Below are 24,453 nucleotides of genomic sequence, written 5' to 3'. Positions count from 1 at the left end.
CAAGGGTATGGGAGGATAAGCATACAGGAGGCCGGTCCCCCAATGGAGGAGAAAGGCATCCGACGCCAGTCTGCCGTGTGCCTGTAGTCTGGAACAGAACAGAGGCAGCTTGTGGTTGGTCTGAGAGGCGAAAAGGTCCACCGAGGGGGTGCCCCACTCTCGGAAGATCTTGCGTACCACTCTGGAATGAAGCGACCACTCGTGCGGTTGCATGACTCTGCTCAGTCTGTCGGCCAGACTGTTGTTTACACCTGCCAGGTATGTGGCTTGGAGGAGCATGCCAAACTGGCAAGCCCAACGCCACATGCCGATGGCTTCCTGACACAAGGGGCGAGATCCGGTGCCCCCCTGCTTGTCGGTGTAATACATTGCTACCTGATTGTCTGTCCGAATTTGAATAATTTGGTAGGACAGCCGATCTCTGAAAGCCTTCAGTGCGTTCCAGATCGCTCGGAGCTCCAGGAGGTTGATCTGCAGATCCTTTTCCTGGAGGGACCACAGACCCTGGGTGTGAAGCCCATCGACATGAGCTCCCCACCCCAGGCGAGATGCATCCGTCATCAACACTTTCGTGGGCTGCGGAATTTGGAATGGATGTCCCAGGGTCAAATTGGTCCGGATGGTCCACCAGAGCAGTGAAGTGCGGCAACTGGTGGAGAGGCGGATGACATCTTCTAGATTCCCGGTGGCCTGAAACCACTGGGAAGCTAGGGTCCATTGAGCAGATGTCATGTGAAGACGAGCCATGGGAGTCACATGAACTGTGGAGGCCATATGACCCAGAAGTCTCAACATCTGCCGAGCTGTGACCTGCTGAGACGCTCTGGTCTGCGAAGCCAGGGACAGGAGGTTGTTGGCCCTCGCTTCGGGAAGGAAGGCCTGAGCCGTCTGGGTATTCAGCAGAGCTCCTATGAATTCCAGAGACTGTGTTGGCTGGAGATGGGACTTTGGGTAATTTATCACAAACTCCAGCAGCTCCAGAAGTTGAATAGTGCACTGCATAGACCGGAGGGCTCCTGCCTCCGAGGTGCTCTTGACCAGCCAATCGTCGAGATATGGGAACACGTGCACTCCCAGCTTGCGTAGGTACGCCACTACCACCACGAGACACTTTGTAAACACTCGTGGGGCAGAGGCGAGCCCAAAGGGCAGCACACAATACTGAAAGTGCCGTGCGCCCAGGCGGAATCTGAGATACTGTCTGTGAGCTGGCAGTATCGGGATGTGAGTATATGCGTCCTTCAAATCCAGGGAACATAGCCAATCGTTTTTCTGAATCATTGGCAGAAGGGTGCCCAAGGAAAGCATCCTGAACTTTTCTTTGACCAGGAATTTGTTCAGGCCTCTCAGGTCTAGGATGGGGCGCATCCCCCGTTTTCTTTTCCACAAGGAAGTACCTGGAATAGAATCCCTGCCCTTCTTGCCCGGGTGGTACGGGCTCGACCGCATTGGCGCTGAGAAGGGCGGAGAGTTCCTCTGCAAGTACCTGCTTGTGATGGGAGCTGAAGGATTGAGCTCCCGGAGGACAATTTGGTGGCAGGGAGGCCAAATTCAGGGCGTATCCGCACCGCACTATTTGGAGAACCCACTGGTCGGAGGTTATGAGAGGCCACCTTTGGTGAAAAAATTTTAACCTCCCTCCGACCGTCAGATCGTCCGGTACGGACACTTTGAGGGCGGCTATGTTCCCGTGGATCCAGTCAAAAGCCCGTCCCCGGCTTTTGCTGTGGAGGCGCAGGGGGCTGCTTAGGCGCACGCTGTTGACGAGAACGAGCGCGCTGGGGCTGTCCCTGTGCCTGACGAAGCCTTCGGGCCGGCTGGGTGTACCTACGCTTTGCAAAAGAATAGGGCACAGCCTGCTGGGCCCGGGAAAAACGTCCACCTGCTGAGGTGGATGCTGAAGGCGCCCGGTGGGAGAGCTTGTCGAGGGCGGTTTCCCGCTGATGCAGTTGGTCCACCAGCTGCTCGACCTTCTCACCAAAAATATTATCCCCCCGGCAAGGGACGTCGTCCAGTCTCTGCTGGGTGCGGTTGTCCAGGTCAGAGGCACGCAGCCATGAGAGCCTGCGCATCACTATACCTTGGGCCGCAGCACAAGATGCCACGTCACAGGTGTCATAGATACCCCTGGACAGGAACTTTCTGCACGCCTTCAGCTGCCTGACCACCTCCTGATAAGGCCTGGACTGCTCCGGTGGGAGCTTATCGACCAGGTCCACCAGTTGCTTCACATTGTTCCGCATGTGGATGCTCGTATAGAGCTGGTATGACTGGATGCGGGTCACGAGCATGGAGGATTGGTAGGCCTTCCTCCCAAACGAGTCCAGAGTGCGAGACTCCCGCCCCGGGGGCGCCGAGGCAGTATCCCTCGAACTCCGTGCCCTCTTGAGAGCAGAATCCACGACCGCCGAGTCATGGGGCAATTGGGGCCGCATTAACTCTGGGTCCGAGTGGATTCTGTACTGGGACTCTGCTTTCTTGGGGATGATGGGATTAGATAGCGGTCTCATCCAGTTCCGAAGCAGTGTCTCCTTGAGGACATTGTGCAACGGCACCGTGGAGGACTCTCTAGGTGGTGATGGATAGTCGAGGACCTCGAGCATCTCAGCCCTCGGCTCATCCACAGAGACCACGGGGAAGGGAATGCAAATAGACATATCCCTTACAAAGGAGGCAAAAAGAGGCTCTCAGGAGGCGAGAGCTTCCTCTCTGGTGAAGGCGTGGGGTCCGAGGGAAGACCCGCAGACTCCTCTGAGGAGAAATATCTGGGGTCCTCCTTTTCCCCCCACGAGGCCTCTTCCTTGGTATCGGACATAAGCTCATGTAGCTGAGTCCATAACCGGGCCCGGCTCGACGTCGAGGCACCGAGGTCTCGGTGTCGTCGAGCGGTGGACTCCCGCGCCGGCGGGGACGAAGCTCCCTCCATCGACGTCGACGGGGACTCCACCTGCGTGGCGGTCGAGACCAGCGCCGCAAGCGGCGGCGGTGTCGACGGCCTCGGCACCGGGCTAGAGCTCGCCGGCGCCACAGTCAACGGCGCCGAGGGCGCAAGCACCCCCGGCGCCGGCACAGCCTGGCGCATCAGACCTTCCAGGATCCCCGGAAGGATGGCTCGGAGGCACTCGTCCAGGCCCGCTGCCGAGAAAGACGGGGGGGCCGGTAGAGGTGTCGGTGCCAGAAGCTGCTCGGGTCCAGGAGACTGCACCGAAGTGCTGGGACCCTGACGCGTCGGTACCTCCACAACCGAAGGGGATCTCTCCTCCCGACGCGGACGCTTCGGCGTCGACTCCTCGCCGGTACCGAGCACCGAAGGCGACCGATGACGGTGCTTCTTAGATTTCTTGCGGTGCCCGTCATCGGTGCCAGGTGGAATAGAGGAGGAGGAGGTCGATCCCCCTCGGTCCCGAGGAACAGGGTCAGACAGGGTTCGGTCCCGAGGGCCATGGGCCAAGGGAGTGACCGGGGCCGATTGCCCACGCGGCCTCTCACCCCTACCCTCACCGGAGGACCGGCGGGCCGACGGGACCTGTGCTCCTGGGGTCGATGCCATCGGTGCCGATTTCTCGGGCCTCGATACCGGTACCGAAGAACCGGCCGTCGATACCGATGCCGTCGAGGTCGACGTCGAGGGGCCGGCGCAAGTTCCAAAAAGACGGTCCCGAAGAACTTGCCTCGCAACTTGAGTCCGTTTCCGGAGACCAAGACACAAAGAACACGACTTGATATTGTGCTCCGGCCCGAGGCACTGGAGGCACCAAGCGTGGGTGTCGGTCTGCGAGATAGGCCGGCCCGCACCGACCACACTTCTTAAATCCACTCGGGACCTTCGAGGACATCGACGGAAAAATCGCGTCAGCGAAGTTAAAGTCGTCGATGGTGGCGGTAAATCACACCTCGAATAATAATCGACCGCGCGGCCACAAGGCCGCAACGCGACGCCCCCGCTAGAAACGAGGGAAAATAAAGCGCGTGCTCTCTTTTTTTTTTTTTTCAAAGAGGAAAAAAGAAAAACTGGAGCGCGCGGCAACAGAAACAAAAAATAAACGAATTCGCGAAGAACGCGATGGTTTTCCGGGGCTGACTAAGAGAGATCGGCAATAGCACGACTCTCTCCAGGCGCGGAAAAGAAAGGACTGGCGGGAACGGTCGCGCACGGGCGGGAAGACGGCCGCGCATGCGCGGTGGGCGTGCCCTGCATGCGGACCGCCCGCGAAGCTTTTTCCGGTTGGTGGGGGCTGCCGCGGACGTCACCCCAGTCGTGAGAACAAGCAGCCTGCTTGTCCTCGGAGAACAGAGAGGTACAGACACAGGGATGGGAGGCCTGATCAGGGGATGGGGAATCTGTACAGTGGCTTCTTTAAGCACCAACCAGGAGCACTGGGCCATGGCTTTGAGCTCCGGGGCTCCCAGCAGGGTAAAACAACCCCAGTTATTTTCTGCCCATAACGCAATTTGTGTGTATCACTGCAAGTCGCTTTATGGTATTTACATAGAAATGAGATGATAAAACGTGCATTTGTATCTCATTACAATGTAACCCATGATAACTTAAATATGGTTGCAGTAGTTTAAGACAAACTGCATTAGACTGATTAAGTCATGTTAAGGGGCAAATAACACAACTTAAATTCTTAATGCAGCTTGCTGAATTCCCACTTTATGACCATCTGTGTACACAGATGCACATAAATGACAATAATCCATCTACATACCATTCTGTAAGCATGTGCCCATCTTTGATGGTGTGTACTTTGCAGGTATGTATTCACTTGCGACATCTGGGTGGAACACAGGCAGGACGCACACTTAACGCGCCTAAACTGCAGTATTCTATCATTTAGAACATAAAAGAGTAGCCATAAAGGGTCAGAACAATGGTCCATCTAGCCCAGTATCCTGTTTTCCAAACAGTGGCCAAGCCAGGTCACAAGTACCTGGCAGAAACCCAAAACATGGCAATACTCCATACTACAGTTGCTTCCCATGTCTACCTCAATAGCAGATTATGGATTTTTCCTCCAGGAATTTGTACAAAACTTTTTTAAACCCAGATATGATAACCACTGTTACCATATCCTCTGGTAAACAGTTCCAGAGCTTAGCTGTTGGTTGAGTGAAAAAATATTTCCTCCTATTTGTTTTAAAAGTATTTCCTTGTAACTTCCTTTAGTGTCCCCTAGTCTTTGTACTTTTGGAACGAGTTACTTCTACTTGTTCTACACCACTGAGGATTTTGTAGACACAAAGAGCAACGGGGGAATTGAACCCACTTTGCCAAGGTCAGAGGATGTTGCGCTGGTCACTGTGCTATTTAGGTACTTATCTCCCCATTCTAGGCCTCAGCATTTACACCAGCTCTAGGGCTGCCATTAAGTGCTCATTCCTAAACATATATTTGTTAAGAATAAAGTAGGCACCTTCTTTCCTTTATAGAACAGGCACCATTTTATTGAACTGCCCTCCACATCTCTTTTTGAATACTGACCTGTTAATATTTGAGGCAGGGATAGTGCTGGGCAGACTTATACGGTCTGTGCCAGAGCCGGTGGTGGGAGGCGGGGATAGTGCTGGGCAGACTTATACGGTCTGTGCCAGAGCCGGTGGTTGGGAGGCGGGGATAGTGCTGGGCAGACTTATACGGTCTGTGCCCTGAAGAACACAGGTACAAATCAAAGAAGGGTATACACAAAATTAGCACATATGAGTTATCTTGTTGGGCAGACTGGACGGACCGTGCAGGTCTTTTTCTGCCGTCATCTACTATGTTGCTATGTTACTAAGATGTGCCACATCCTTCTCTCCTAACCAGAAAGAAGCCTGTTTCTTATAAATATATTATTCAAATATATTATATTAGTATATTAGTGAAAGGAGAAAGACTAAAAAGGGGATTGTGAGACTAAAAGATACAGCAAAACGCTATGTAGAAAATGATGAAGAAAAAGCCAATTTGCTAAATAGATACTTTTGTTCTGTTTTTACTGAAGAAAATCCTGGGGAAGGACCGAGAGGCACTGGCAAAAGTACACCTGAAAACGAAGTGGATAGAGCACCGTTCACGGAAGAGAGTGTATATGAACAACTTGGAAAGCTAAAGGTGGACAAAGCCATGGGGCCGGACGGGATCCACCCCAGAATACTGAGGGAGCTCATAGAGGTTCTGGCGGGTCCTCTTAAAGATTTGTTTAATAAATCCTTGGAGACAGGAGAGGTTCCGAGGGATTGGAGAATGGCGGAGGTGGTTCCTCTTCACAAATGTGGGGATAGGGAAGAAGCTGGAAACTACAGGCCGGTAAGCCTCACTTCGGTTATTGGAAAAGTAATGGAAGCCATGCTGAAGGAAAGGATAGTGAATTTCCTGGAAGCCAATAAGTTGCAAGATCCGAGATAACATGGTTTCACCAAAGGGAAGTCGTGCCAAACGAATCTCATTGAATTCTTTGACTGGGTGACGGGAGAATTAAATCAAGGACGTGCTATGGACGTCATCTACTTAGATTTCAGCAAGGCTTTTGACACGGTTCCCCACAGGAGGCTCTTGAATAAACTAGAAGGGCTGAAGATAGGACCCGAAGTGGTGAACTGGATTAGGAACTGGTTGACGGGCAGACGCCAGAGGGTGGTAGTGAATGGAGTTCACTCGGAGGAGGGAAAGGTGAGTAGTGGAGTGCCTCAGGGATCGGTGCTGGGGCCCATTCTGTTCAATATATTTGTGAGTGACATTGCCGAAGGGTTACAAGGTAAAGTTTGCCTTTTTGCGGATGACACCAAGATTTGCAACAGAGTGGACACCCCGGAGGGAGTGGAAAACATGAAAAAAGATCTGAAGAAGCTGGAAAAATGGTCTAACGTTTGGCAATTAAAATTCAATGCGAAGAAATGCAAAGTGATGCACTTAGGGAGTAGAAATCCAAGGGAGGCGTATGTGTTAGGTGGGGAGAGCCTGTACTTTTTGTCTATTAGATTGTAAGCTCTTTGAGCAGGGACTGTCTTTCTTCTGTGTTTGTACAGCGCTGCGTACACTTTGTAGCGCTCTAGAAATGTTAAATAGTAGTAGTAGTAGTGATAGACACGGACGGGGAGAGGGATCTTGGGGTGATAGTATCTGAGGACCTAAAGGCGATGAAACAGTGCGACAAGGCGGTGGCCGTAGCGAGAAGGTTGCTAGGCTGTATAGAGAGAGGTGTGACCAGCAGAAAAAAGGAGGTTTTAATGCCCCTGTATAAGACGTTGGTGAGGCCCCACCTGGAGTATTGTGTTCAGTTTTGGAGGCCGTACCTTGCGAAGGATGTTAAAAAAATGGAAGCGGTACAAAGAAAAGCTACGAGGATGGTATGGGAGTTGCGTTCCAAGACGTATGAAGAGAGACTTGCTGACCTGAACATGTATACTCTGGAGGAAAGGAGGAACAGGGGTGATATGATACAGACGTTCAAATATTTGAAAGGTATTAATCCGCAAACGAATCTTTTCCGGAGAGGGGAAAGCGGTAGAACGAGAGGACATGAAATGAGATTGAAGGGGGCAGACTCAGGAAAGATGTCAGGAAGTATTTCTTCACGGAGAGGGTGGTGAACGCTTGGAATGCCCTCCCGTGGGAGGTGGTGGAGATGAAAACGGTAACGGAATTCAAGCATGCGTGGGACAGGCATAAAGGAATCCTGTGCAGAAGGAATGGATCCACAGAAGCTTAGCTGAAATTGGGTGGCGGGGGGAAGAGGGGTTGGTGGTTGAGAGGCTAGGATGGGGGAGGGCAGACTTATACGGGGTCTGTGCCGGAGCCGGTGATGGGAGGCGGGACTGGTGGTTGGGAGGCGGGAAATACTGCTGCACAGACTTATACGGTCTGTGCCCTGAAAAAGACAGGTACAAATCAAGGTAAGGTATACACATGAGTTTATCGTGGGCAGACTAGATGGACCGTGCAGGTCTTTTTCTGCCGTCATCTACTATGTTACTATGTTACTATGTAAATAACTATTTACCTCTTACTGCTCCCACCACTTGAAGGATGGGCACGAGCATCATAACCAATCACCACGCCTCTGCCCTTCAGATCACCAATCTTCTTTTCAAGGTATCTGCAAAGCCCCTTAAACATTCAAAAACATTTCAGACCTGCATATTATCAACATAATTACATACAGAAGTCACCTTAAAACATTTGGATACAATAATACAGAGCTTACTATAATAAAGCCAATGCTTTTCAGAAAGTTGGCTCAGGGCAAACAGCTGTTGCTATTAAAACCCATTTGACTTTAGAAGCTGAATGAATTTCAGTTCTAGCTTTGGCACCACAACCAACCCGAAATCGCCATTGCATTTGCGGCTGAAACCAAAACTCCCCCCCCCCCCCCCCACCAATCAATCATTCTCCACCCCCTCAAGCCGCCTGACCACTCATTCCCCCTGACCATCAGTAGGCCCTCCCCAGGCCTACCTTAACAAGCCCCGGTGGTTTAGTGGCAGATCTTTGGTGGCAGGAAAGAACCCAACCCTGCCTTTTTAAACCAGCAGTAGCACTGGTAGGAAAAAGTGGGGTTCTTTTCTGTCCCCGAAGAGGACACTAATCCACTAGGGCTTCAAACCTGGGGAGGGCTTACTGATGTTCGGGGGGGGGGGGGGGGGGGCATGATATTTGCATCTCAGTTTCAGCCAAAACTGAGAATGTCGGCCACAATTTCAGTTTCAGCCAGAACCAAAGCCACTGGTTTCGGTCGGCCTCCATTTGTCTTCCTAAGTTTTCATTGAATTCAAAATCATTTTTACACAACTCTTCATTACTGAAAATTCTATTGTTCCCATAAGCTGTTACCAGAGCTCTTGTGATCACCAGACAGCACAGTTTACTGTAAAAACAATGCCAGAGAGGGTCACAGGTAGGTGTAGGCCCTGAACTTCAGAGTACAAGCTTTAACATGGTGCAAATCCTATGGATGCACTGATAGAATAACACAACAGTAAGATTTGGTTTAGCCCCAGGTTCTCCTCTTTCACAAACAGGGCTGTAAAACAACAAATCTTTATATTAAAAAAATACAGAAACTGCTGACATTTTCAAATTAACTAGCTGAAAAAGTGTGGCTAAAAGGATCATCATTTAAAAAGGTGCAAAAGATCTCAGCATGGAGGAAAGCTATTGGAGAGAAGAATGGAAGATGACCAAAAATCCCTGAAGTAAAATGAAGAAATAATTTTGTGCAGTGTTCACTGACAAAGGAGCTGCAGAAGTGCACGTGGTGGTGGTGGTGATGGGGAGGGGATGAAGCATTACTCCATTTATTTTTATTTTTGTTACATTTGTACCCCGAGCTTTCCCACTCATGGCAGGCTCAATGCAGCTTACATGGGGCAATGGAGGGTTAAGTGACTTGCCCAGAGTCACAAGGAGCTGCCTATGCCTGAAGTGGGAATTGAACTCAGTTCCTCAGGACCAAAGTCCACCACCCTAACCACTGCTCTACAAGGAGGACCCTGGGTCCTGTGTGACAACACTGATCTGGCCAGAGATGATGCTGCAAAATGCAGAGAGGCAAAGGGAATAGGTTATGGCAAGACATTTATGACCCCTCTCTTGCATGAACTAACATAACTAGCAGGCCCAATGGGAGAAAACTAAGGATAGTGAGGGAGTTCAGAGAGGTTCTAGCAGCTTTAAACAGAGCTGCAGTAATCATTATTCAGAAAGGCATTCCACAGAACTAGCTATAGGCTGTCATCCTACTTCCTCTAAATGGTTAGCAGCTGGAAGCTGGCAAGTACAAACCTATCAAACTGATGTCAATGCTGAGTCAAATAACAGTCACTGCCAAGGTTTTTATAAGAGATCACCTAGTGAACGCACAATGCAATACACACAGCTGCAGAAACGTTGGTGCACTTTATTCTTGTACCTGAGTTGTCTGGATAATCGTAAGGTCGTTCATATGAGAAACACCTGCTCCCATTGCTGCTCGGAGTCCTGCTGTGCCAAATTCCATCCGTGCACCAAAGCATGTTTGTAATTCTTCTATGTTTCCATCAACAAGGAACTGTTTTACAATTTCCAGAGTTTTCGAGTTCTGTGGTGTTATGAAAAGAGAAATTTGCAATACATTACAGAACAAGTAAAAGGAGAAATACTCTACATAGTCTTCATTAGAGTCTCAATGCATTTCTTAAAATAGTGCCATAACCAACTCAAAGCCTAAACATTCACTCTCTTCTCCATCCAAAAGGCCCAACTCCACACTACAGTAGTTTTGAGCTAGGTGAAATTGTTCAAAAGTTAAAGGGAAAGGGATAAAGACACACTGCTTTATAATGTTACCACTTTCGTATGATCTGGTAAGTCTCCACAGTCCAGGATGTTCACTGAATATGTTTCTGGGGAGAGACATAAGGGAATACATCTCCAAATAAAGTGAATGAAAGCTCATGGTACCAGCTCTTAATTGGATTAAGGGTTTTCTAACCACAAGAACATATCAAGTGAAATCAAAAACAAGCATATCGTCACCGTGGAAACCAGGCTGCGGAGTACCACAAGAATCACCACTATCACCGATCCTTTTCAACCTCATGATGACTCCACTAGCCAAGACCTTATCCACCCAAGGCCTTAACCCATTTATCTACGCTGATGACGTTACATTATACATCCCCAAACACGATCTGGCAGAAATCACCAACGAAATCAAGCTAAGCTTAAACATCATAAATGCATTCCAACTAAAACTCAATACAGAAAAAACACGCTGTCTCATCATCTCATCCCAATACAATACATACAAACCCACAAACATTAACACCCCAGGATACACCCTCCCTATCTCAGATAGCCTGAAAATTCTCGAAGTAACAATCGACCGTAACCTATCACTAGAGACCCAAGTGAAATCCATCATAAAGAAAATGTTTTTCTCAATGTGGAAACTCAAACGTGTGAAACCATTCTTCCCGAGGGAAATATTTCGTAACATGGTACAGTCAATGGTACTAAGCCACACAGACTACTGTAATGGAATCTATGCGGGATGCAAGGACCAAATCATAAAGACACTTCAGACCGCCCAAAACACAGCAGCCAGGCTTGTATTTGGAAAAACACGTTTTGACAGCGCCAAACCACTCAGAGAAAAATTGCATTGGTTACCAATCAAAGAATGTATCACTTTCAAAATCTGCATGACTGTTCATAAAATTATTTACGGCAAGGCACCGGGATACATGACAGACCTTATCGACCTGCCAACCAGAAACAACACAAAATCTGCACGATCATACCTAAACCTCCATTACCCAAGCAGCAAAGAACTCAAATACAAATCCACCTATGCATCCAGCTTTTCCTACCTAAGCGCACACCTATGGAACACATTGCCAAAAGCAGTAAAAACTACGCTCGACCACCTAAATTTTCAGAAAGCACTAAAGACAGACATGTTCAGAAGAGTATACTCCACCGACCCAACATAAAAAATACCTGGACACTTGCGACACAATGCAACGAAAGACCGTAACGGACATTACCTGACTCTTCTTCCCCCTTTCCCTCCCTAAGTTCCCTCCAATTATACCTACCATACATGTACCTCATTCTACCACAATATCACTTTGTATTCATTCATACCATGTATTTGTTCAGACCAGAATCAGCTAACGCCGTTATCGGTTATATGTAAGCCACATTGAGCCTGCAAAAAGGTGGGAAAATGTGGGATACAAATGTAATAAATAATAATAATAAATAATAATTAACTAGGGTTACCATATGTCAGGTTTTAATCAGACATGTCCTCTTTTTGATGAAACCACGGGACGTTCGGGCGGGTTTTTCCAGCCTGTCCATTTGTCTGGGTTTGCAGACAAGTGGGAAGCCTGGCGCTGGAGGGCCTCAGGGTGTCTTCCCCTATTTTATTGTGCCCTGGTGGTCTAATGGCCTCTTTGGGGCAGGAAAGGAGACCACTCTTTCCTGCCCGGCAAACAGAGGCGTAGCTAGGTTTTGATGTCTGGAGGAGCAGACTTTTGTAAAATAGGTGCCAGAAATGGGCATAGTTTGACTGTTTCATTTTGGGGGGCAAAGGGTGTGGCTTCGCACATTTGCATATGTACATCTCATACATATTCGTTAAGGCTATTTAAAAAACCCAACACACACACGCACCAGACTAAAATGCTGAATATGAAGCCAGCATATCAAAAACAATAGGGCCAGACACTTTATGAAATAACACAAAACCCTACAAAAACACACTCAAAATCTATACAGAAAACTTAACACACAAAAGCCCTAACCTATGAAAAGACACTGGACCCTAGAGCACCAATATACCTGCTACCGGAAAATGGAACAAGCTGTTACACATTCCTACACAAAACACTACATGCTAGCAGAATCTGGCACCTCAGTCACATATGCAGAACATGAACAGACCCTCATGTGATACAAAATAGAGAACCACAAAAAACATGCCCACAAAAATGAAATATAGATCTCTTCAAGCAAGCCAGACTCTGTAAGCAGTGCAAATACTGGTAAAAGAGAAACAGAAATTTATTTTCTCCTGTACTCTGCAAAATACAATACGAAAAAAAATGTACATTTCACAAAGCAGGCACATCTTAGTCCTTAAAAAGCATTAAATAAAAAGAATGTTTTGTTTCCTATCTTTGTTGTCTGAGCATTCTTTTATAGCGAAGTCTGACAAGATATACAGTATTAAGTAGTGATTTAAGGCACATACATAGCTATATCAACAATATTGGGTGACGTGGAGGGGCATAATCAAAAGGGGCGCCCAAGTTTTCCTGAGGAAGTCCTCGCAGGATGTCCTGGCGAAGGGACGGGGAAACACGTATTATCGAAACAAAATGGGCGTCCATCTTTCATTTCGATAATACGGTCATGGAGGCCCAAATCGCAAAATTTAGGTTGACCTTAGAGATGGTCATCCCCGATTTTCAGCGATAATGGAAACCGAGGACGCCCATCTCAGAAACGACCACATCCAAGCCCTTTGGTCATGGGAGGAGCCAGCATTCATAGTGCACTGGTCCCCCTGACATGCCAAGACACCAACCGGACACCCTAGGGGGCTCTGCAGTGGACTTTAGAAATTGCTCCCAGGTGCATAGCTCCCTTACCTTGTGTGCTGAGCCTCCCAAAACCCACTCCCCACAACTGTACACCACTGCCAAGGAAGAAGTTATGAGGTCAAAGTAATAAAAGGTAAAATTATGTATCATACCTGATAATTTTCTTTCCATTAATTATAGCTGATCAATCCATAGACTGGTGGGTTGTGTCCATCTACCAGCAGGTGGAGATAGAGAGCAATCCTTTTGCCTCCCTATACGTGGTCATGTGCTGCCGGAAACTCCTCAGTATGTCGATATCCAAGCTCCATCCGCAGGACTCAGCACTTAGAGAATTACACCCACAAAGGGACACTCTGCCCAGCTCACCACCACCGAAACGGGGGAGGGGAATTAACCCAGCTCATCCCCACACAAGTGGGGGAGGGGAATCCGTCCAGCTCATCCCCGCGGAGCGGGGGAGGGACACCACCCCGCCGATGTGGGGGGATCTGGCTTATCCTGCAACTGCAACCGCGGGAGGAGCTGACTGACCCTAACACCGCCGAAGCGGGAGGGGTACAAAGCTGCCCTACAGCCGCACGAAGCGGGAGGGAGCGCCGGCAGAATTTATGTCTCAATCCAGCCCCATAAAACGGAGGGGAGAGGAATGCAGCAGCTCACTGTAACACAAATTCGTCTCAACTCTTGAAGAATCCATTGAAAAACTTGAACACGAAGTCCTCCTGAATAGGAACTGAAGACTAAACTTGAACCTGAAATGCAACCAGAATATAAACAATACAGATATCTGGGAGGGACTATGGATTGATCAGCTATGATTAATGGAAAGAAAATTATCAGGTATGATACATAATTTTACCTTCGATATCATCATGCTGATCAATCCATAGACTGGTGGGATGTACCGAAGCAGTACTCACCCAGGGCGGGACATTGAAATCCCTGACCGCAACACTGAAGCTCCAAACCGGGCCTCCGCCCGAGCAGCCACAGCCAAGCGGTAATGCCTGGAGAAGGTATGGGCCGATGCCCAAGTTGCCGCCTTCCAAATCTCTTCCAAGGAGACGGACCCGGCCTCTGCCAACGAGGCCGCCTGAGCTCTAGAGGAGTGAGCCTTCAGCTGGATAGGCGGCACCTTCCCCGCGGCCACATAAGCCGCTGCAATGCCTTCCTTGACCCATCTTGCCACTGTAGGCTTAGAAGCCTGCAGACCCTTACGAGGACCTGCAAACAGGACAAACAGATGATCCGATTTCCGGAAATCATTGGTCACTTCCAAGTACCTGAAGATGACTCGTCTCACGTCCAGATATTTGAGAGCAGAGTATTCCTCTGGGTAGTCCTCCCTACGAAAGGAAGGGAGACAGAGCTGCTGATTCACATGGAAGCGAGAAACAATCTTGGGCAGGAAGGAAGGCACTGTGCGAATAGTCACTCCTGCCTCAGTGAACTGCAGAAAAGGCTCTCGCCATGAGAGTGCCTGGAGCTCGGAAACTCTTCTGGCTGAAGTGATAGCCACCAAAAAGACTGCTTTCAACGTCAGGTCTTTCAGAGCTGCCCTAGACAAGGGTTCAAAAGGCGGCTGCTGCAAGGCTCTTAGCACCAGGTTGAGATTCCACGCAGGCACCACTGAGTGCAGAGGAGGGCGCAGGTGATTAACTCCCTTGAGAAAGCGCACCACATCTGGCTGCGAAGCCAGGGAAGCACCCTTCAGGCGGCCCCTGAAGTAAGCCAGAGCCGCTACCTGGACTTTAAGGGAACTGAGCGACAGGCCTTTCTCCAGACCTTCTTGCAGGAACGCCAACACTGAAGAAATTGGAGCAGTGAAGGGAGAAAGTGAGCCTGCTTCACACCACGCTGCAAAAGTACGCCCAACCCTGGCGTAAGCAGAAGAAGTAGAGCGCTTGCTCGCTCTCGGCATAGTGGCAATGACCTTGTCTGAGAAGCCCTTCTTTCTCAGACGCTGCTGCTCAATAGCCAGGCCGTAAGACCAAAGGGGGAGGGATCCTCCATCACCACGGGACCCTGATGTAACAGGCCCTGCTCCACTGGCAGCCGCAGAGGATCGTCGACTGAGAGCCTGATCAAGCCCGCATACCAGGGACGTCTGGGCCAGTCCGGACCCACCAGGATTATCCGGCCCGGATGCTTTGCCACCCGGTCTAGCACCCTGCCCAACATGGGCCAGGGCGGGAACACATAGAGAAGCTCCTGTGTCGGCCACTGTTGGAGAAGAGCATCTACTCCCAGGGATCGAGGGTCCCGTCCTCTGCTGAAAAAGCGCGGCACTTGGCAATTGGCCGATGACGCCATCAGATCTAGGCTCGGCTGGCCCCAGCGCATCGTGATGTCCAAGAACGCCTGAGCAGATAGCTGCCACTCTCCGGGCTCCAAGGTATGGCGACTGAGAAAGTCCGCCTTGACATTCATGACTCTGGCAATGTGGGCCGCTGACAGCTGTTCCAGGTTCGCTTCCGCCCACTGGCATAGATTCATGGCCTCCTTGGCTAGAGGGGCGCTCTTGGTACCTCCCTGGCGGTTGACATAGGCCACAGCCGTGGCATTGTCCGACAGGACCCGTACTGGCTTCAACGCCAGTACCGGGATGAACTCCAAAAGCGCCAACCGAATGGCTCTGAGTTCCAGGAGGTTGATAGACCACTTTGCCTCTGCAGGAGACCAGAGCCCCTGCGCTGTCCTTCCCAAGCAGTGGGCTCCCCAGCCCGACAAAGAGGCGTCCGTCGTGACGACCATCCACTCCGGGGTCACCAGAGGCATTCCTGCAGACAACTTGTCTGTCTGCATCCACCAGCTCAGCGCCTTGCGCACTGCCGGAACCAAGGGAAGGCGCACAGCATAATCCTCCGACATCGGAGTCCAGCGCTGCAGCAGAGAGAGTTGTAGTGGTCTCATATGAGCCCTGGCCCAGGGCACTACTTCCATCGTGGCCGTCATAGAGCCCAACAGCTGCACATAGTCCCAAGCCCGAAGAGGAGAGGCTACTAGGAACTAGTCCACCTGAGCCTGAAGATTGACAATCCGATTGTCTGGCAGGAACACTTTGCCCACTTGGGTGTCGAATCGAACTCCCAGATACTCCAGGGACTGAGTCGGGCGCAGCTGGCTCTTCTCCCAGTTGATGATCCACCCCAGGGAGCTCAAAGGAGCAACCACCCGGTCCACAGCTTCGCCGCACTCTGCATAAGAGGGGGCTCGGATCAACCAGTCGTCCAGATAAGGATGGACTTGTACTCCTTCCTTTCGCAGGAAGGCCGCGATGACCACCATTCCTTTGGAGAAGGTCCGCGGAGCATTAGCCAACCCGAAAGGGAGGGCTCTGAACTGGAAGTGTCGAGAAGGCCAGATGGGAATATGCAGGTACGCTTCCTTGATGTCCAAGGAAGCCAAGAACTCTCCTGCCTTCACTGCCGCTATAACAGAGCGGAGAGTCTCCATGCGAAAGTGCCGCACTTTCAAGGCCCGATTGACCCCTTTGAGGTCGAGGATAGGCCGGACAGAACCTCCTTTCTTTGGTACCACAAAGTAAATGGAGTAACGTCCCTTGCCAATCTGATTTTCTGGCACCGGAACGACCGCACCCAGGCGGATCAGGTTGTCCAAGGTCTGCTGCACTGCCACAGCTTTGACCGGAGACTTGCAGGGAGAGAGTACAAACCTGTCTCTTAAGGGTCGGCAGAACTCTAACTTGTAGCCGTCTCTGATGACTTCCAGCACCCAAGCGTCTGAAGTTACCCTGGTCCACTCGCCCAGAAACGAGGACAGGCGTCCTCCAATCTGCACTGGGCCATGGACCAGGACCCCGTCATTGGGTACGAGACCCTGGGGGAGGACCGGAGGGCGTACCTCCGGGACGGCGGTCTCTGCGAAAGGAATGCTGCTTGGGGGAGAAGTTCCTTTTGAAGGAAGAGGGGGCAGAGGAGCCCGACTTGCCCGGGCGGTACCGACGGGCTTCCTGAAACCGTCCTCTGGAGATACCAGGGCGAGCACTGGCCCGAGCCCTGACCTCTGGTAACCTCTTGCCCTTAGACGTGCCGAGATCGGTCACGAATTTTGTCCAGCTCGACCCCAAAGAGCAGCTTGCCTTTAAAAGGCAACTTAGCCAGGCGGGACTTAGAGGCGTGGTCCGCAGACCAATGTTTCAGCCAAAGCCAGCGCCGCGCAGAGACTGTCTGAGCCATGCCTTTAGCCGAGGCTCTCAAGACATCATACAGTAAGTCTGCCAAATAAGCCAAGCCCGATTCCAGGGCCGGCCAGTCAGCCCTCAAAGAAGGATCCGAGGGGGAAGCCCGCTGCACCATCGTCAGGCACGCCCTGGCCACATAGGAGCCGCAAACTGAGGCCTGCAAACTTAAGGCAGCCGCCTCGAAGGACGACCTTAAAGCCGCTTCCAATCTTCTGTCTTGGGCGTCCTTTAGGGCCGTGCCACCTTCCACCGGCAACGCCGTTTTCTTAGTCACCGCAGTGATTAAAGAATCCACGGTAGGCCAAATAAAGGCCTCACGATCACTTTCAGGCAAAGGATAGAGGCGGGACATAGCCCTAGCCACTTTGAGGCTCGCTTCCGGGACATCCCATTGAGCCGAAATTAAGGTGTGCATGGCATCATGCACGTGGAAGGTTCTAGGCGGGCGCTTCGTCCCCAGCATAATGGCAGAGCCAACAGGGGCTGAGGGAGAGACGTCCTCTGGCGAGGAAATCTTCAAAATGCTCATGGCCTGCAGTAACAGGTTGGGCAAATCCTCTGAGCGAAAGATCCGCGCTGCAGAGGGGTCATCCGCTCCATCCGAGCGGGAATCCGTCTCCTCCAAGGAATCCCCAAAGGACCGTTGGGAGACTCAGATACGCTGCCCTCATCTACATCAGAGGAAACAGCGTCCTCTAAGGCCTGGGAATCCACCCGAGGGCGTTTACTTCCGGGGGCCTCAACCCCGTTATCGGACAAGGGAGAAGGGGCAGAGTTTTGCATAGGCCTGATGCAGCAGCAAAATAAACTCGGGGGAGAAACCCCCCAGACTGTGAATTTCAGCAGCCTGGGCCACAGCCCTAGACGCACTCTCAACCGGCGCTCGCAAGAGCGGGGGAGCAACATGCTGCGCATCCAAGATGGCGTCCGGCGCGACACTCCGCGAAGGAGCCGCGCGGGAAGAACGGCGCTTAACTTTAGCCGCTTTTTTGCCGTCGCCCAAATCAAGGGCGGCCATGGCATGAACGTCTCCCAGCTCAAGGGCGGCCCAAGAAGAAGCCGTCCGAGCAGAGTGGCCGGCCAAGATGGCGGAGGCGAGCAGCGGGGGATGGGCGTTTATGGCGGGAAAAACCGCCGCGCCGGAGGAAGACCCGGGACACTGACCGGCCTCCAAACTGACACCCAACAAGGGCGAATCAGACTTTAAAACCCCCGCATCCCCGCTAGAAGCGCACACGCGATCCGGGGAGCGATTCTTCGCGCCCTCTCCCTCCGACGCCATAGGCCACGTGGAGATCAATCGGGGAACCCCCTGCCCGCTATAAAAAGGTAAAAATTACCTGCTTCTCGCTCCAAGCTGTAACGACCTGGTGTCCCAGTGAGTAGCTGCAATAAACGTTTAAATAAACGTCGAAATAAACGCCCTTAAGAGCGTCCAAAATTTTATTTATTTTTTTTTTTTTACGGAGCCAGCGGGAGGGGGGAGAAAAGGAGGGACCTGGCGCCACCAGGTTTGCACTTGCTCAAGAAGAGCCCTCAACCCCAGGCACTCAACAAAACCTAAAAATTAGGCTTGGAGGCCTAGCCAGAGCTGCTGCTGTGTGTGACCACCACCTGCTGAGATAGAGAACATACTGAGGAGTTTCCGGCAGCACATGACCACATATAGGGAGGCAAAATTTTGCTCTCTATCTCCACCTGCTGGTAGATGGACACAACCCACCAGTCTATGGATTGATCAGCAAGATGATATGGAAAGGGAGAGTTCTGAAGGGACTCTTCACCTTTCACCTCCTTTCTGCCAAGGTAATTGTGTAGGACGCAGAGCTCCTTACTAGCTAGGATCTCACATGCTGACTTTAGGCCCACGGTAAAAAGAGGATTAGAAAGATCATCCATCCTTTCAACTATAAAGACAAGGTGAAGGAGAGACTCTGCATAGCCTATGACCAGCTGGAGGAGAGGACTTGCACCCAGAAGCAAAAGTGAACTGAAGTTTCTGGGGAAGAGGATGTCTAGCAAGTGTTTATATCAAGAAAGTCTCGCCATATTTTGGGAACAGATTGCCAACTAGGCAGTCAAGAGAAGCCAAAAATTCCCCGTTGGAGAAAAATTCAGAGAAGTACTGGAGCCACCAAAGAAGGAAACTGACAGGAAGACTCCAAGCAAAAATGCCCAGTGTTTATTTGTTTCCTTCCTGTTTTTCATGTTGCCTGTCTGAAGTAAGAGATTAACTGCTCACTAAGAGGCAGATGCAGCAACCAAACGTAAAAAAATCTAAATCGTTAAAGTCCCTAACGATTTTAAAATAACGAAGAATGCACCAAAAAAAAAAAAGTCACACATGCTGAGATCGGTATTGAAACGTACAATGTATCAAAGAATCACAATACACATCGTTAATCGGCCCCCAAATCATGCGCAGAGCAGCCAAGCGTTATGTTAGCTGCTCTGCGCATGCCACAAACAGTCAAAACACAGTCAAAACACAAGCACATGGCTCCCAAATAAAAAAAAAAAAAAAGGGTCGGGAGGGGGCAAAGGCACTCGTCAGGAGCGTCCTGTATGGCCGTCCTTGCCCCCCCCCCCACCCGTGGTCGCCGTTCCCCCCTGCCCCACTTCCCCCTGCATTCTAAATTAAAAAGCAAGAAGAAAAGCAAACGTACCTTTAGCAGCCCCGGCCCCCCTCCCTTCCTCACTACTCTGTCTCCCCTCAGCTCCGCCTCCCGACATCCTCCGCCCTGTTCCCCGCCCCCTCTTGGGGTCGTTGCCGCCATTCCCCTCCTCCATCGGGCCCCCCTCCCTCTTACCGGGACCGTGCAGCGCCTCTCTCCTCTGTCCGAAGGCGCTGCACGAGCAAGAAGAAAGCTGATGCCTGCCTTCGCCCAGCTTCTGTGGCGCGTCTCTCTCCTCCTGGGCCCGCCCGTCTGACGTCGGTAACCTACGTAGGTTACCGACGTCGGACAGGGGTGGGCGCAGGAGGAGAGAGACGCGCGACCGAAGCTGTGCGAAGACAGGCATCAGCTTTCTTCTTGCCCGTGCAGCGCCTTCGGACAGAGGAGAGAGGCGCTGCACGGTCCCGGTAAGAGGGAGGGGGGCCCGATGGAGGAGGGGAATGGCGGCGACGACCCCAAGAGGGGGCGGGGCACAGGGCGGAGGATGTCAGGAGGCGGAGCTGAGGGGAGACAGAGTAGTGAGGAAGGGAGGGGGGCCGGGGCTGCTAAAGGTACGTTTGCTTTTCTTCTTGCTTTTTAATTTAGAATGCAGGGGGAAGTGGGGCAGGGGGGAACGGCGACGCTCCTGACGAGCGCCTTTGCCCCCTCCCGACCCTTTTTTTTTTTTTTTTTGATTTGGGAGCCATGTGCTTGTGTTTTGTTTGCAGTCTGAGGACGGGGATGCATGCCTAGAAAAAAAATATTTTTGAACTCCTTGGGGCTTGTAGAGGCTTCTGTTTATGGATTGTGCCTTTCAGTTTCCTTTTGACCAATCACAGTGCTATTAGCTCTGCTAATGCGCTGGGATTGGCTCACAGTTTGTTTGTTTTTTCACTTTACTATTTTTCCTGGCACAGAGCTGTCCTAACGAGAGGTCCAGACCTCTCATTAGATTTCCTGCCTTTTTCCTGCGTAAAGGCAATCGGAAAAGGTTAGTGCATCTCGTTTCAATGGGGTTTTCATACTAATTGCTCATCTCCATTCCGTTTTCGTTAGCTGCTGGCTTCCTCGGTAAAAGCCCTTTGATGCATGCAACGGATCAAATTTTCCTCGTTGGAGGGTCATTAAAGGCTCATTAAGCTTTAGTGCATCTGCCTCTAAGTCATTCACCCAGTAATCAGTCGGAGTTCAAAAACACTCCTGAACAATCAGCACTGGACACTTTCTGGATGGACCGTCAACTGCCGCAGTTATCCGTATAACAGCAATATTCAGTGCTGCTATCTGCATAATTTAGGTCAGCAATTTTCCTGTTTGAACGTGTCTGGACAGTTTTCTCAACAGCAGCACTAAATACCACCGCTCTCCAGATAATTTTGCACCTTGCCCAGCTAGACTGGGGGCGGTCTGTAACAATTTTCAGCAGTGATATCTAGATGGGGTTGCTGACAATCCACAGGAGCCCCTGCTCAGTGGCATTTATCCAGTCAGCAGGTGCTGCTATCCAGGTAAGTGCTTTTGAATATTAGGCCATATGTTTTTAAATATAGTTCCAGGATGGGACACCAGTTTTCCTTTTGAGCATCCAACTGGAAGATGACTGACACAGTAACATCGTAAATAACAGCAGACAAAGACCAGTAAGGTCCATCTACCCTGCCCAGTAAACTGGCTACAGTTATACCTGCCACTCTGTTCAGGCCACCCCTTTATGCCTTTTTTGAAGTGCAAGTCATTTACATTGTGCTTTGATTCTACCTTGGCTGTATACCAGGTATGAAAAGAAGACTACATTTCCTCAACTACAGGACCCTATGTGTTTATCCCATCCCTTTTTGAATTCTGTCACACAGAGTAAGAATTCATCTCTACACCAGGGCCTTTAAGTTAATTTTAACCTTTGTCCCTCAGGACCAAACCAAATTTCTTCTGAAGCCACACACTTTTAGGTCACCATTTCCGAAGAATCTTGGCACATACTGGATAATAATAGAGAATTGTGACTTAAAAACACCATTGTGCAGTCCAGGTTCAAAAAGGTACCACGTAGCAGATGACATGCTGGTAATTTTCTATTTCCCCATCTGGGACAATAGGAGTAGATGCACAAACAATACAGGTGGTGAATGCATGGAGCAGCCTCCCAAATGAGAAACACGCAGAGACAAGATGAAAAGTGCACCTTTACAGTTTGACACAATGGCAAGTTTCCCTTTCTTCCTCCCCTTCCCCTGGTACTTAACTTTCCCTTCTCCTTCCTCCCTGGCTTTCACTCTTTTTCCTTTCTCCCTACATTTTAAAGCCAACTTGTTTCCATTTTCTTCTTCTGCTGCCTCCTACTGTTCTTCATGTGTGGACAGACAGCCTGATTAACCCTCCCCAAAAGGGAGTATTGCTCAGTGAAACACAACTAAAAAGAATAACAAGCAAATAGGATCCCTAGAAAGAAGTTAAGGGAAAGCCAGCAATATAGTGAGGTGTTTGGCATTCCACAGAGAATGAAACAGAGCAAACTAGATAGGCCTACTGGTCATTATCGACCATTAAATTGTTTCTACATTTCCATCCAGTCAAAGACACAAGTATACAGAACCCAACTGACACATGGCCACTCATCCTGCAATCATAGCCAGATATTTATCAGTAGGAGCAGCAAAGCAATCTGTGATTTCATTTTTAAAAAAGTTTAAAAGATATATTTAAATTGGGTATGGTGTAGAGTTCCGGGGTCCGCGTGGATCTTGAGCCAAAGATGGCTCTTCATAGCATATTACAGCTGGGATCAGCATGGAGATTGTGGGGGGGGGGGGGGGGGGGGGGGGGTAGGTGGGAGAATTAATAGGGGGGAGGTAGAGGTGGGATGGGGGGGAGCTTAGAAGCTAAGAGGAGGGTAAGGGGCAAAGTATGGAAGGGGGCTAGGGGTTGGGGGGTGTGGGCTTATTTGGGAGGACTGTTGGTTAATTCTTTTGTATAGAAAATAATTTGATGTTCAAAAGGTTTTGACATGGAGTCTATTGAGATATTACATGAACCGATGTCATTGAAAGATGAATGTGTAATGGTTCCTTGAATGTCAATAAAATTGTTAACAAATAAAAGACACGTTTAAAAAATTAAAATTTGAGCAATGAGGATGTAGCTGTGTTGAAATTCCCAACTACTGTATAGATGTAACTCCCAGGGAGAAAGGGGAAGCACTCTTTTGGAAGGAGAGTGCCTCATTTTTTATCTTCATTTTTAAGAAAAAGAAATTTAAAAAATATTTAAAATATTTCACACTCAACATTTCAAACACACACCCCACAAAACTAAATACCCTGCTCAGAAATGCTATATTAACAAAATCTGGGGAGAGGACACTGACAGTTCCTACAAGAACATTAAAGCTGGTATATGATATGTGAAAGTTCAACAAAGGACAGCAACTGGGATTGGGGCTGAAGGTCACCAGCTAATAAGAAACTAGAGCTGTCAAGGCTCATAGTCTAGAAGACTTTGGGGCATCTTTACATTGCTTAAAATCCATCAAAACTTGGAGGGGAGGCCAAAGGTCATGGGGGTCAGATCTGTGGGTGCTGAGCAAGGTATTTCATTGTGCCCTGAGAAAGCCGGGTAATCTATATTGCGAATGGCACCCCAATCATTTCGCCAGGTCGGATTTTCAAGATTTTTACTACGACTATGCATGACATCAATTTGCATACAGAGGAGGAAGTGCATGCAAACAAATCTCATGCATATTCATTAAGGAAATCTTGAAAACATGACTGGATTCCAGCCATCTAGGACCGGGTCACCCCCAGCAGAGAACTTATGGCAGTCAGTTGGCCCCCCCCCCCTTGACCTCACCGCGAGAGGACACGAAACACCTGCACGAGAACACGAAGCCTCAGTGAGAGCGGAAGCGCCCGGACTCGAGGATACACCCCGCCGTTAGACTCTCACCTTGTCCCTGTGCAGCCACTCGCGCACAGCCCCGTTCAGAACCACATCCTCGATAGCCACCACCTGCACGTCCATATCTCCTGCTTCCAAACTCAACGGATGTTGCTGCTATCCACCTTTGGCCAATCGGCTGCTTGATCCAACTGTCTCCAGTGACGTTTGAGGTGGGGTGGGACCACAGGCGAGACACGTTTGAATCTGCTTCTGTTCTGAGTCAAACCCAGGCCTAGTAGCGGTCAATAGAGTTCAAGGATGTTTACGTTCTCGGCGGAATTAGATGAACCTGAGAGAGAGAGGGCGAGGAGGAAAAAACCCCAAATGTAACCGCAAAGGCTTCTGGGTGAGTGAGGCGAGCGTGAGACTTGGGGTGGAAAGTAAAGGCTGCTGCAAATGATTTCCTGGCTTCTAAGAGGCAGCCTTTTTAGGGCATTCCTGATTTTTTTTTAACTTACCCGTATCGTCGCTGGATGATTATGGGCGCATATACGATATTTTTAATTATATCGTATTTTTTCTATGGGTACAAGTTTTAGATGTTAGACATTTGACATATGCTAAATAATAAAG

General features: G+C 50.0%; 1 protein-coding gene across 1 annotated transcript in view; it reads right to left on the bottom strand.

Moving 5' to 3' along the window:
- LOC115461465 (phosphoglucomutase-2-like) overlaps positions 1 to 24,210 on the bottom strand; it is a 124,590-nt gene extending 100,380 nt beyond the window's left edge. Inside the window, 3 exon segments of the mRNA XM_030191285.1 lie at positions 7,986 to 8,092; positions 9,897 to 10,064; positions 23,887 to 24,210. Coding sequence (XP_030047145.1) covers positions 7,986 to 8,092; positions 9,897 to 10,064; positions 23,887 to 23,961 — 350 coding nt within the window. The 5' untranslated portion in view covers positions 23,962 to 24,210.
- Between the last annotated feature and the right edge of the window lie 243 nt (positions 24,211 to 24,453).

This window comes from Microcaecilia unicolor, chromosome 2 (genome assembly GCF_901765095.1).
Source record: "Microcaecilia unicolor chromosome 2, aMicUni1.1, whole genome shotgun sequence".
In the NCBI taxonomy this organism is placed as follows: Eukaryota; Metazoa; Chordata; class Amphibia; order Gymnophiona; family Siphonopidae; genus Microcaecilia; species Microcaecilia unicolor.
The sequence above is the reverse complement of the archived record's forward strand: the minus strand, read 5'-3'. Positions and strand labels throughout refer to the sequence as shown.